The 14,743-nt window shown below is 53.4% G+C and overlaps 1 protein-coding gene across 1 annotated transcript in view; it reads right to left on the bottom strand.

Annotated features, from left to right (window-relative positions):
* The window catches only part of Tp73 (tumor protein p73), a 45,629-nt gene that overhangs the window by 14,698 nt on the left and 16,188 nt on the right, over positions 1-14,743 (bottom strand). The window contains exon 3 of the mRNA XM_048416321.3: positions 5,975-6,217. Coding sequence (XP_048272278.1) covers positions 5,975-6,217 — 243 coding nt within the window. The remainder of the gene's footprint in view (positions 1-5,974; positions 6,218-14,743) is intronic.

Raw genomic sequence — 14,743 nt, 5'->3', positions numbered from 1 at the left:
GCTGTCAGTGGCGACGTCCACAGGCAGGACCAACCTCATCAGCATGAAGATTGCAGGGCATCATAGAACAGTCTGTCAGGCCCATCTCTACTCCAGCTGTGACCCTCCTGAACACAGACCTTGGCCAGCTCCTCTCAGGACCGGTGACTTTCCATACAGTCTCAGGGGCTAGTGACTGCCAAGAGCCAAGGAAGCCAATTGAGGGTGTGTGTGCGTGTGTGTGTGTGTGTGTGTGTGTGTGTGTGTGTGGTGTGCTCGGGGGAGTTGCTCCTCAGTGCTGTAGGCAATAGCTGATCAGAATATACGTTTCCACTGAGCTTTGTGCACCTTATTGTAGTTTTGGAACAGGAACGTTCAGGTGTCTAAATGTCCAATCCTGCATGAAGCATGGCGCAGCAGACTGGGCGCTTCCGTGGGACCAGGACCACATGCAGATGTGACACTGCACTGTTTCACCGCCCGCCCCTCTAAGGCTCAGCAAGCTCCCTTAGGTTGTCAAGCACAAGGCAACACCAAGTGAGCAGATACAGCTCACCCTGCTGACGGAGAAGCAGGCACACAGGCCGCGCACTGAGCGGTGAACCTGGGATTTGGGTCACTGAATGGTTTCTGACTTATTTGCCACACAGAAACTTGTTCAGAGAGTTTCTCTGCCCTCAAGTGTACTGCACAGCCCAGCTTCGCAACCTGCTGCCCGGTTTCAGAGCACCATGACATGGTCGGTCCACCATGTCTTCTTGGACTGATCAGTGGTGGGTGATGGCAGAAGACCCCTCCTCCCTGCGCTCGAAGTCTAGAATATTCCAATTCATGTACAGGCGATAGAATTTCTGACTGGGCGCTGGGCTTTTACCAGGAGGAGGTAACAGAGTCTGGGCCTCCAGGGCACAGACAACTATTCTGGAGTGGCCTCCATGCACCTTAGCTTAGCTTCCAAAGTGGAGGGGCAGGAGTGCAAAACCCAAGTCACCATTCGGCCCTGGAGCTCACCTTACTCTGTTCCACAAGCCCTGTCCAGCTTTAGCCTAGGATGGACACCTCCCCCACCCGTCTCTCATCGGGCTGTAAAGTGTGTTGGTAGACCTGAGGGGCAGTGGGCAGGGCTAGGTCCTGCAGGGCAAGCATACCATGGATCAACAATGGGGAAAGGTGGTTCATAGACCTGGCTGGCTTACTCACCTTTGAGATCAGTCAGCCCTAGAAGATTCTAATCAGGAAGCATTTAAGAATCTACCCAGGGTGAATGGTGGGCAGATATTGTGTCTCTGCCAGCATGAGTGGCGACAGAAATTCTCAAGGTGCTAAGGAACAAGCCAAGCTTCCTTCTTCGTGGTAAGTGGTGTCCCCCACAAGTGTCAAAGCCTCATTACTACTGTTCACAGAGCTACTAAGGTCCTAGAACCACCCCTGGGGAACTTGGAGCAGTGGGCAGGCAGAGAAGGCGTTCCATAGACTCCTGGGACATGCCACTGGGTTACCATCTTGTCTCTGCACTTTGCTGATGTGTGGCCTAACCTGGCCCCTCCTCTGAGTTCTCATCTGCAAAGTGGGAAAGGAGGTACACGCATCTCCTGCAGGCTGAGGGGTGGCACCAGGGGTCCTGAGATGTCATGCCCGCATCAGCTGCACAGAATGCAGGAAATGGGGAGTCTTCCACAACCCCGGTCAGACCAGGTCTCTATCTACCAGTATGGTGTGAGCTGATGAGAGAGTCTATGTAAGTATCAGCTCTAGGCTTCCCGGGGTCACACCAGGCAGGCTGAATGGAGAGAACAGGAGTTCAGGCACCACACTCCCGGTCCATACAGACGAGTCTCCGAAAAATGGATGATTCTTTGTGATGCATGAATCAGAACTAATCCTTCATAGTCCCATGGGATAGAGTCCTATCCCCCAAGGTGCCTGTCTCCTGTTCCATACTAGAACCCTGGAGGTATGTAGTGTAACCACTCAGGTGGGGAGCATCCTTAGACACAGGGACCATGTTTCCAGTGTCTAGCTGCATTTGGATCCAGGGGTTCAGAGTCTCCAGGTTAGATTCTGTGCCCACTGGGGACCAAAGTCCCTTGGACCCTCAGTGGAGGAGATAGCAGAGACCCATCTCTGAAGGGACCCAGCACAGACCAGAGCCAGCCTACTGGGAGCCCGCCTTCTACTGTGAAGTTGCACACACAATATGAGCAATTGCTGTAATTCCTCTCTAAGTGCTCTTGTTTCCCCCAATAATTCACGTTTCATCTCCACAATAAACATTGTTAGAACTCTCCTCTCGGCTTTAAATATACATAATTGCTCCCGGTGCCAGTAAAAGGTATTAATTCCATTTATGCATTCCATAAACTTTTAGGATAACGCAATTGATACCACAATCATGTTGGGACACCTCCTCTATTCTTCTGCTTTGCAAACCTCCGAGGGGCTGGAAAGTTTGTTCCAAATCCATTAGTGTTGACTCAGCCCCATCCTCCCCAGGAATCCCTCACGGAGGCTTTGTGCTTCCCGCCAGGGGCTGGTGGGTGGGTGGGTAGCTGCTCTTTCTCAGGATAGACAGGCAGGAAGGCAGGCAGGCAGGCAGGCAGGCAGACAGACAGACAGACAGACACACACACACACACACACACACACACACACACACACACTGAGGCTGAGCACCGCTGAAGTTTACTTGGGGCTATGTCCAAGCCATCTGTTCATCAGTGATGCTCCCAGGCCAATAATCAAGTCATCCGTGAACATGCCCTCACTATTGGCCCCCTCTCTAGCAAGCTAGCGGTGTCACAGCCTTCCCCGACACCACACCAGGGCAGCGTTACATCCACACGGGCCCTCTTGCCTAGCTGCAGAGCGCTCTCTCTCTCTCTCTCTCTCTCTCTCTCTCTCTCTCTCTCTCTTTCTCTCTCAATGCCTCCAATATTGAAGACAGCCTGTAAGCAAGATGAAGGCAGCATGAAGGGGCTGCGCTGGAGCTGGACAGCGGCTAGACGCCCATCGCATCATGCTTGTTTGTTCCATTTCCTCCGGTGTTGAGGGACTCCTGAGACCAGGTGTCCACAATCTCACACCCAAAAATAAAGCCCTCTTCTGGCCAATCCACTCACTGCTCAGCCTTGCCTGAGGAAAGGGGCTGTCAGAACCCAAGACAGCAACCAGGGAGCCCAGCATGTGTGCTTGCATGCTCACTCCTATTTGTTGGCATGCCCGTGTTTACTGGTGTATGTGCGTGCATCTCTGTATACACATATATAGCCTGAGCCCAAGTATGTTTACATCCTTGTGTGCTTATAGATACATGTGCATGCACTACACACATCTGTGTACCTAAGTGTCCACCCATATGGGACCCTGAGCACATGTAAACATACGTGTGTGTACATTCATGCAGGACTATGAACTGAGGGCCCAGACCTCTTACTACACAAGCAGATTTTTAGGTTGAGGGAAGCTGATTTGGGCAAGCAGATCCTCTGGGGCTGGAAAGGTGACTTCAGCCAGGCCAAGGCCAAAGGCCCCATTAACAGCTGTGGTCACTTGGAGGCCAGTGAGGGTGTTTTTTGCCAATCTGAGAGGAACGAAGGCAACAGTCAATATGGAATTGTACTTGAGAAAAATATGAGTTATCTATCAGTTACCAGCCAGTGGTGTGGCAGAGGCCTAGGTGCAGAAGCCTAGAGGGCAAGTCTGGGCAGCGCACACACAGTTGGACCCCCAGAGCCGAGAGCAGCCGCTACCAGCCCTTCCCTAGGCATTGAGAAAAGCCCTTGGGTGTCTGCTCCCAGATGGCCAAGGTGCCAAAAAATCTCATTATCAATGTTGGTCCCACCTCCGCCCCCTGTGTGGCAGGGCTGGGAGGGTGCGGGAAATAGCATCCCCCTGCCCGATAACTCAGCTCTGCAGCCCCCGGCATTGGGTGAAGGTTAGGTGGGGAGGCCAAGCCTTTCGTGATCCATGGCAAGTCTGGCCAGCCAGGACTGTCTCTAGTCTGAGCAAACCATCCCATGAGGACAGTTAGAGCAGGGCAGCAGGAAACAAATCATTATGGGAGACTTAGTGTCAGACACCTCAGAAGGGGCTGCAGAGAGGCCCCAAGTGGAAGGAGGAAGCCAGCAGAGAGGGCATTGCCTGCCCCTCTCAAAGACCAACGCTGACCATCTGAGGTACCCTGAACCCTCAGACATGCCAGAGACTGGCCCAATCAACATCCTCAGGCAAATAAGATGGAGGGAGGCAGCTTTACAAGCTGCTGCCTCCCCAGGGTTTAGGGGGTTCCTCCAGGCACCACCAGACCTCTATGACAGACCAGATCCCCACCTCACCCTAAGAGGAGAAGGCGGACTTAGGGAAGACATTTGAAAGTGGAAGAGCAGTGTGGAGAGCCTCTTGTCACTGGCACTACCCATGTCTCTCCCAGGCTTCCTGACCTCACCCCAAGTCAGGAGCTGGGCTGGACGAAGAATCTGTGGTTTACCCCACCCCAGCCCAGCTACAAACACAGAAGAGACCTTCAGCAAGGGTAACAGTTCTATAGAAAAGCCAACTCAGGAGGCCACACGGGATGGCTCCCTCATCTCCACTGCCCCAGGACAAGAGTAAGATCTGTGTGCTGTACCGGTCTCGTCTCATTTGGACGCTTACCACCGCCCCTCAGTCAGTGGTTGGGGAGAATGGAGCACGAGAGAAACTCAGGATGAGCCACTGTCTATAGTCACCCAGCCCCTCTTGATTCACTGGAGCCCGTCAGAGCCACAGCAGTTGGGCTGAGCCATCAGTTAACCATGGACCAGACGCTGGGGAGCCCACCAAGAACAGTAGCCAAAAGAAACCGCAGGAGGTCAAGGACTGAGACCAGACCCAGGCCAACTAGACTGATCTTCTGTGGCCACATACAGGGCTGGCTCTGTCCAGCTCTTCAGTCTCCAGAGAGAAGGTGAAAGCCGCCCCAGTGGGACTTGGGTTTTGGAGAGGAGTCTTGGGAGGGGCCTTGCTCCCGTTGAGGAGGAGAGGTGAGAGACAAAGCTTGCATTGCAGAGACGGCCCCAGCCCCAACTCCAGCTACAGAGGGTGGATGCTGCTGCTCAGTGGACCACTGGACAACCCAGTATTCTTCCGTGCACCTCCTACTGGCCCAGCCGGTGCAGGGTTCCCTCTTCCCAGCTGGACGGTCCTGGGACTGCTCTTCCTACCCAACGCCTCGTATGGCCCGCACGTCTCATTCTGCTCCTCCTGCAGCCCTTGCTCCCAGAGACAACCTGGATGCTCAGTGGTTAAGAGGCTCATCGCAGTGACCCCTGAACTCCAAGTCCAGCACCTAATTATTAGTTGCACAACTCAGAGCAGGCTACTTTCCCTTCTCACACCTCAGCTTCCCTGGCTGTACAATGGGGACAAGATCAGACTCCACCTTGGGCAAGTCAAAGCACTTAGCTGGCTACCCAACTTGCAGTCAGCGCGCAGGGGGTGGGTTTTGACAACATCAGCTAATTCCCAGCCACAAACCAGACTGTTCCTAGAGGCCTCAGAGAAAGGACCAGGGCTCCCAAAACTATGCTTACACTCCTGGAGATTCGGTCCACAACCAGCAAGCAACCACACCACCTGGAGGAGGCAGCCTCCAAAGGATCATGTGGGCCCCCAAGACTCAGCAGAGGTGCGGGACTCAGCTCAGGATAGATTCCAAGGCACCGAGCACAAAAAAGCCGGCCAGTCTCCCTGCCCCATGGATCTCATTGATTGCAACACTCCCGACCTTTCTGGACCCATGGGAGGCTGGCTGACTCTGGCCACACGTCCGAGGGGTGGGCACACCCACACTGCCCAGCCCCAGAACCCGCCTCCTGCTTGATGCTCCTCCTGGCTCTGGCCAGGTGGGAACCCCATGTGGACAGCATGTGTGCTCAGACAGACCTCGGTGCCAGGACCGTGGTATTCCACCCTGCTGCCCGCCCTCCAGATGCCCACTGACAACACGGCTACTCACCGTCCAGGTGGCCGACTTGGCTGTGCTGGACTGCTGGAAGGTGACCTCGAAGTGGTGGGGGCCAGGGTAGTCAGTGTTGGAAGGGATGACAGGCGCTGGAGACATGGTGTCGAAAGTGGAGCTGGGCTGCGCGTAGGGCGAGTGGGTGGGTGCGCTGGCAGCGTGCTCCGGGGTGTAGGGGCTGGCCGGGGCCACGCGGCTGCCCATCTGGTCCATGGCGCTGCTGAGCAAATTGAACTGGGCCTGGCAGGGAAGGGGGAGGAGGGAGGGGAGAAACAAGGGCTAAGGTGGAAGCCCCAGCTCCAGCTCCTGTCCCGTTGGGGAGGTGTCTTGTTACAGGAGCCTTAAAGGGCCAGCCGGCTCCAAGTCATCCCAAATATTTCCTGGGGCCCCCACCCCACCCCAACAGGTCACTACTTGTGTTGGGATAAACGCATATTCACCTCTCCCGCCTGCCCCCTCCGTCTGCCTGCCTCCCGGGTGCCAGGGCTTCTGGGGATCCACCCAGCTGCCAGCAAGGTGGATTGGGGCTTTGCACACCTACCTGGAGGGGAGCTATTTGGTTGGGAAGGTTCCCAACCCAAGACCCTGGTGGGCTCCACTGTGTTCCTGGGGCAGCACAGGGGCTGGAGGGCCACAAAGATCAAAGTTCTGAGAGCCTGTAGCCTGGCTGCAAGGGTGGGGTGGGGATGCACTGGGTTCTAGAGCATGGGTGCCCAGAAGCCCTGGAAGGCCAGATGTGACTCCTAGGTCCAGCCCTCTGAGTGATGGACAGAGGTGAGGCTGCCATCAGTCCCCAGAGGTCCCACAGCCATTTTCAAAGGAATTTCTTCAAGCCCTTGGCTTTATCTCCATTACAATGAGTTCCCCATTCCTCCAGGGTCGGGGCAGTTCCTCCAAGAACCCCTGCTGGTTCTCTAGGGCAGCCCAGGCCTTCCAGCCTTCCTCTGAATCAACTACCCCACTGGCCCAGGAACTTTAGGGAGGCCCCACCTCTCTGCCATGGGTATCTCACCAGCTATCAACTGGAAGACTGGAAGACCACCCGGTCCACATCAAAAGGCATCAAAACAAGAACGATTTGAGAGGATAGTACCAATGGCTGATGCTGGTCAGAGTGGGTCCCTAACTGAGTTGCTTAATTGATCCTCTCTGCTCTGATGAGCTTTCCTGCAAACTCAGATGGACCTCCACAGGCCTGAAGTGGGTATTGCCACCTGTTCCCACTTCACTGACGAGGACCCTAAGACTCCGAGGGGGAAATGACTGGCTCCAGGTAGCCAGCAACATAACAGAGACTGGATAGATGGTGAAGAAATGAGATCACAGTGCAAAGTGCCCCCCTTTCCCTGTTGCCCCTTCGGAGAGGCCTCTGAACCTGGAGTCTTGTCTTCTATGTCCCCTCCCACTAGCCTACTGCCTCTAAGTTCCAGAGCAATAAGTGTCCCCAGACAACACGGCTCCAGACCACAGGTTTCCCTCCTCTTGGGGACCTTGTGTTCAGCCCCTCCTGTCCCTCAGTCCTCACATGGAGGGCAGTCATACAAAGTAACTGGTGATGCCAAGGCCTCAGTGGTCCACTGTGAGTCCTTGATTGACGGGAAAACACTAGACGGAATCTAATATAGGAAGGAAGGTCCTACAAAAGGCTGTCCAGCAGGAGGAGGACCAGCTCAGAGGACGGATCAGGGAACTCAGGAGAAAAGAGGCCAGAGACAGGTTCTAGTTTGTTTGGTTTTAAGATTTATTTACTTCTTAATTGATTGGTTTTTCAAGACAGGGATTCTCTATGTAGCCCTGGCTGTCCCAGAACTAGCTCTGTAGACCAGTACGGCCTTTAACTCAGTGAGATCCTCCTGCCTCTGCTCCTGAGTGCTGCGATTATATATATATATATATATATATATATATATATATATATATATATATATATATAATTTTATGTGTATGAGTGCTTGTCTGGATGTGTGTATGCACGCCACATGCAGGCCCCATGTGGAAGCAAGCCAGCACGGCATCACCCAACCCCTGAGTGTTACTGAAATGAAGATATTCTAGAGAGAGACTCGTGCCTCTCAGTCTGTCAGAGTAGTAAACCAATGGACCCCAAAGAAATGGGAATTTCTCCTCGCACCTTCCACCTCCCCACCACAAGAATCTCGCGGTGGGAGAAGGAAAAGGCCTCAAGACCGCTTGTAGCTCAGAAAAAGATTTCACATAAACTTGCCCTGTCTGAGGCTGAAGTTTAGTGAGAGCTGGGTCGTGCCCTGACCAGGATGCTTAGATATGCAAATTCCTGACCCACTATTTAAGTTTTGATTTCATTTTGGACCCTGGAGCCAAACTTTCGTGGCTCTCTTTGTCCTGCTTGCCTGTGTGGCCACACTGAATAAATTTTCCAGTCTTCATTTGCCTTCTTCAGTTGATTTCTTGTGTATGGGTGGCCAAAGCTGGCTCAGGACACAAGGTGTAACCCCAAGTTCAATCACAAAGAGGGTATCTGAATCCCCTGGAACTGGAGTTATGGGTGGTCATGCATTGACACGAAATCTGTGTCCTCCAAGGGAAGCAAGTGCTCTTAACCACTGAACCATCTCTTCAGAACCAAGTTCTGTCTCCTGCCGAAACTGTGTCCACTGCACCCTGAGACTGAGGACCAGGCAGAGATTACCAGCTCTGGGACACCGGGGCAGCCAGCTGCTGCCATGCAGTGCAGATATTAGCAAAAGCTGAGTGGAGCCAATGTTAAGTCCCACCTTCTCCCCAGTATGCAAGGACCTACTGGACTTGGATGGATAGACCTTGGCTGGGGGACCCATTTCCATAGTTAAAAACCATCTATCCACAGAGGGGCTGAGTCCAGACCCTGACCACTGTATCCTCCCTAGTCCTGGGCAGGCTCCCGAACCCTCTCAACTTCCTGTGCCATAGGACATGAGCCCCTCCACCCCTACCCCGGACAAGTGGACAAAGGAGTTAGAAGAGCACTGGCAATGAGGGCTATGATGACATCATAGGACTGCATTGACATCATAGGACTGTGATGCCATCATAGGACTGTGATGACATCATAGGGCTGTGATAACAAAGGTCTATGATGATATCATAGGACTGTGATGACATAGGATTGTAACTACATAGCGAGCCTGTGGATGAAACTCTGAACCTTGTTCCCAGCAGATACACAGTGTGACTTCATGTTGGTAAACAACGCAGAACAGGCAAAGCCGGAGAGGGAGACGGCAAAAGACCGCAAGGCTGCACAGAGAGAGGTAGGGGAGCTCGGGCACTATTTCTTTCCCGCCAGCGAGGAGGAAATGTTCTGAAGGTGATGGATGCGTATACCTGATCAGACTAAACGCTGCTGTTTATCCATTTTGTTATTTACTTGTTTGTTTTGTTCTTTTTTAGTTTTTGAGACATGGTCTCTTATAGCCCAAGCTAGCCTGGAGCTCATTATATAGGAGGCTGACCTCGAACTCCTGATCCTCCTCCCTCTCCCTCTCGAGTGCTGTGCCAGGATTACAGGCAGGCACCAGGATGCTTACTTCATACTGTGCTGAGAATTGAACCCACAGCCTCAGACACTCTAGGCAGGAAGTACTCTACCATCTGGGTTACACCCCCCCAGACCATATGTTTTAAATGAGTAGATTGTGTGGTGTGTGAATCACACCTTAATAACACTGTCTGAAAGCAGGAAGGAACTGATCCTTACCTCCCCCAGCACCAAGGCCATGTGAGGGGAGCATGGGGTGTGACAGTTGGCCCCCCTCAGAAAGAGGGGTGAAGCCTCCCATATTGGAGTATCTAGGTTGAGGAAGCCCCATCCCATCCCAAGATCTGACAACAGATTTCTGGTGGGAAGGTCATGGTCCTACTCCTCCTGCTAACACAGGAGTGCGGGTGGCATAGAGGCAGGACTCTGGTTGGCCCAGCACAGTCCCCCACCCAAGCATCCCCGTTCTCAGACTCCTCCTATAGGCCTCTGACTGCAGCCCTACCTCCCAGCGGAAGCCTCTACCTTGGTCTTGCCATAGACTCTGCTGAGCTCAGAGGGGCTAGCCCTGGCTACAGCAGCTGGAACATCCGGGCACTCTGACCTTTGTCCAGTCCTAATGCCTTCCACAGGAAGGTGTCACTCCTATGCTCCCTACTGAACTGTGAGCGTGTGAGGACCCACACCTTCCCATGAGTTGGACCAATGGCTACAAAGTGTTTAAGCACATGAAGGAAAGTATCCCAACTGCAAGGACTCTATGCCAGAGAAAGAAGGCCAAACACCTTACTCCTAGCTCCATGGTCACACACTGAGATGACCCTAAGTTGTCAGGAGTAACTGTCGGTTGCATTTACCAATTCCTTTCATCTGTTTTATGTTGCAGTCCTGGGGTCTGAACCTAGACTTCATGCAGGCAAACACTCCACCCCCCGAGCCACAGATCTGGCCCTCATTTCACCGTGGGAATGTAGTTATTGAAGTCCAGAATTCCATACGTGGTTCACATTGTGCATGTGTCCCACAGCGCTCGTGAGCCATCAGGCCCAGGAACCCTATGGATGCCTTTAACATAAAGCCCTTTACAGACAACGGTATAGCACTTGCATGGAGCCTACACACATCCCCCTGGCTGACTCACAAAACCGAACACGTGGTATCTGCCGTGTAGCCATTAGACTGCCCCGTTTAAGGGATGAAGAGAGTCATGTCTGTACATGCTCAGTATAAATGCGATTTTTCCAAATATTTTTTTTGATTCCTACTCATTAGAATTTGAGGATGTACAACCTACAGACACGGGTCCACACAGACACGGGACCCCACAGACATGGGTCCCCACAGACATGGGCTTTAACCGACGTAAACAACCCCACAGACACAGAAGAACACACAGACAGATGATTCAGCAGACACAGGGTCCCACAGACACAAAGGAGCCCACAGACAGGATAGGTGTCATAAACACTGAGAGTCACATAGACGCAGACGGAGGATGCTGTCGCCACAGAGCAGCCCACAGACGCAGGATCCCACCCACTGTGTTCCCTGAGAGGTGTGCATTTCAGAGCAGTTGCTTGAGGCATTTTTCTGTGCACACAAAGTAGCAGAGGAGGGAATGAATGAGAGAATGAATGAAGGAATGTGACGGCAAGGCCGGCGATGGCTTCCCATGTCTGAGCGATGGTCAGGAAGGCAGCTCTCTCTGGTGTGGCTGTCTAGGAATGAGGATAGAGCCACGGTTCTACCTCACGTTTCCTGTCTTCCAGGGGATCCCTGGACCTCGGGGAGGGCATCTCCCTGTTACGTTTCAGATCCAGGATGGGATGGTAGGTTCACCTCCTTCCTGCAGCCTTCAATGTCTCCCCAGCGAAGGGCTTTGGGAAGGGAGGTCATGACAGCGGCAGTGGGCAGTAGCAGCCTCTCTGTGCCCAATTCCTGTCCCATCCCTGATGGGCAGAGAGCCCTACCTCTCTTGCTCAGAAGCAGAGTACAGGCCCATGGCAGTAGGGTTCATATTTTAACTTGTCTGCATTCTTCCGTGATTGGAGGTGGGTGCCAAGGACTTAGTAATTGAACCAAAAGGAACAGCGATAGCATCTGTGGGGGAGCGTTCTGCAGGAGGAACCGGGCGCTTCCAGCACTCAGGTTCTCAGCACTGGAGTGCAGAACCTGGCTGGCACGGCGATCCTGAGGCCCTCTCACAGAAGCAGGTCCCTGAAGACCTGCTTTGGGGACACTGGACTGGCCGGCCAATAGACCAACCTATCCCCTTGTCTAGTGAATGCTGGCCCTCCCCTGTCTGCTCTTTTCTTGCATTTCTAGGGACACCATCCACTTGCTCACAGTCTTGGTGTCTATCATGCGTCCCAAAGACGGCAAGGACCCCACTGATTGCAAAGTGTAGGAGATCTCCATAGCGCTCCCTCCTTCCTCTGAGGTTCTGAGGAAGGACCCATTCCTGTTTTCTCAGTGCCAGGCTGTGAGGCTCAGTCAGGCCCCCTACTCCTGTCTCCAGATAGGCTGCTGAAATGAGGAGCTTGTCAGAGAGGTCTAAGCAGGTCCACACAGAAGCCCAGGGGTCCCCCAGGCCCAGAGCCCCCACCACCGGAAGCCCAGACAAGGCCCACTTGGCCTCAGGGAAGAACCTGGGCAAAACCCGAACTTTTTTGGTTTGTTTTCCTTTCAATGAGAACTCCAAGATAGTGGGCTAATTAGGACATGCCCAGCCTGCGGCGGCCCACATGTGCCTACATGTGCATGTGGGGTGCTTGGGCGTGACCTGAGGAGGCCTTGAGGAATGGAGGAGTCACGGAGCCAGCGGGTGGCCTTTCCTCCAGTGTCCAGGCCACTAGTGGGCCAGTCTCCACGGGAAACCCCAACATCAGGGGACAATAGCTCTGATGGGGGATGGGGTTTGAGGAGAACACAGCCTACCCCCAGGTCTCTGTGTCACATACTAGACTTTGTCCAGTGTACTGAAATCATCCAGCAAACCCCCAGGACACTTGAGGGTAAGACCTGTACTGGGCTCAGGCAGATGGGGGCCTGTGAGCCCCACCTTCTACACTGTCCTGGGCTCAGGCAGATGGGACCCCTGTGAACCTTGCCCTCTACAGAGAAGGCCAGGCTTTCTCCAAAGAGTCTCCCACTCCCTCACTCTTAGGGGTCTCTTCTTGACCCCTGCATATAGATCTGCAGGAGGCCTCCCAGGCACCCCTGCCGGAAGCAGGGCCATCAGTGCCTCTGTCCTCTTTCCTTGGGCTCAGACTTCAATTCAGTTCTAACACCTTGTCTCCTGGTAGTCTCTTCATGCCCTGGGGTGACAGCATGCTGGTGACCTTGCCCTATAGCAGAGGGTCATGGAGCACAGGACACCCAAAACTAGGCCTCTAGCTCCCCAAGCTCCTGCTAAAGGCAGCTGAGTTTCGTGTCTGCTCTGAGCAGAGAGATAAGGAGATAACGCCAGTCTAACCCTTCAACACTCTCTCCTGGTTGATGGTGTGGTTCCAGGGTGAGAACTGTGCCCCAGGGCGTAGGGGACAGCAGGAGCTGGAGAGAGGTAGGATAAGGCTCCACAACCCTGGACCTCTGTTTTCTCTTTTGCATAGTGGGAATTAAGTCTATTCATAACTCGTAGCACAGTTGTGAGGGTGGGGCCTGGAAACCAAAACCCTATGGCTATTTGAGAGGAATAACCCTGGTTCAAGCATCAGGACACCGGAATCCAGGAGCTCCAACGCCTTGCGCTGGCACATTCCCACCCTAACATACTGGCACAGGGCCCAGGGAGGAAGGGACAGAGGCTGTCTACCCACAAGAAGCAAGGCTGGTACCAAAGGCCGAGCAGAGCCATGAAGCTCCATGTGGGATAGACTTGCCGTCCCCAGCTGGGGTCTCATTCTTGGACATGTACCGGTCATGCTAACACCTGGCCTGGAAAGAGATGTTCAGAACCTGAGATACCCACGGAGACCTAAACACAGTCAAAGAGTTCTACTCCTTGGACCTCAGGAGCCTCTGGAGGAAATGTCCACATGATGGTCCGTTGGCCACAGACAGCGCCCGGGGTGGAGGAGGGGGGCAGGCTCTTCCTGCTCAATGCTGGAGTGAGGGCAGGGCCTCCCCCATGTATCCCTTTCTTCCCCCACCAGTCACCTGTCCTACCAGACAAGGAAGCTCTCGCCTTCCTGCTCTCGGCTTCCTGCCCTCACATGTTAAACTTGGATACTGTGCTTTTACCTTAACGACTCCCATCTTAACTGTTTCAAACCCACGAACAATCTCCATCAATCGGTTCTTATACATAGACGGAAAACGAGCGTCTTTTCAAAGGCTGGGGGCAGGTTACCTTCCTTACATAGTCCCTTCTGACATCATCAACCACGACAGCCTTTGTCATAGCCCAGAACACCAAGATGGACCACGGAGGTGGACGGGCTGCACCCAGTTCTTCGCAACAAAAGGCACATACTTCCACACGACATGCAACATTCTCCAGAAAGTTGATTTTTTTTCCCCTAATGAAAATAATAACAGAAAAACCTGCCTGTTGCGTGCACTGGATGTCAAACTTAAATGCAAAGGCCCAGGGGTGCAGGCTAACTTCATTGTCCATCTCCTCTCCAGAAGACCAGCCTGCCAAGGTGCCCTGCCTGCAAGAAGCTCCTGTGTACTCTTCAGCTGCCCCAACATTCCAGGCACATCGAAGGCCGTGCTGTCTCCTGTCTCCCCAGCTTCACACAGAACCCAAGATCTTCATACAACCACTCTGCCTCAATACACACAGAGAAATGGGAACCCGTGATGGCATGTGGTGCCGCAAGAGTGTTGTATCCTGATGAGGCTCCCTCCATACTCTGCCGTCTCAGAGGGGCAAAGGCACCAGACTCTGCTGCCAGTGTGCTTCCAAGGATCCCACACTGAAGTCTCCAAATCTCCACAGACACAAAGAACCAAAGTCCACGCACCAAAGTGACCAATCGGTTCCTGATCCATAGTCACCAGCCAAGGGCTTGTTTGCCTTCCAGGGACACCCACGTATCTCTGTACCCTGGATCAGCATGCCTGGCACCTAAGCATTTCTGTACCCTGGATTCAGTATGCCTTTTGCGGAAGGAAACTTCCTTTGTCCTTCCTTCCTTCTTTTCCTTCCTTCCTTCCTTCTTTTCCTTCCTTCCTTCCTTCCTTCCTTCCTTCCTTCCTTCCTTCCTTCCTTCCTTCCTTCCAGCTTCATGCTGAGTCCACAGCTGCTCTGATAGGTCCACCTT

This window comes from Myodes glareolus, chromosome 6 (genome assembly GCF_982192425.1).
Source record: "Myodes glareolus chromosome 6, mMyoGla1.1, whole genome shotgun sequence".
Taxonomy (NCBI): Eukaryota; Metazoa; Chordata; class Mammalia; order Rodentia; family Cricetidae; genus Myodes; species Myodes glareolus.
Note: the sequence above shows the minus strand (reverse complement) of the source record. Positions and strands in the feature narration are given on the sequence as shown.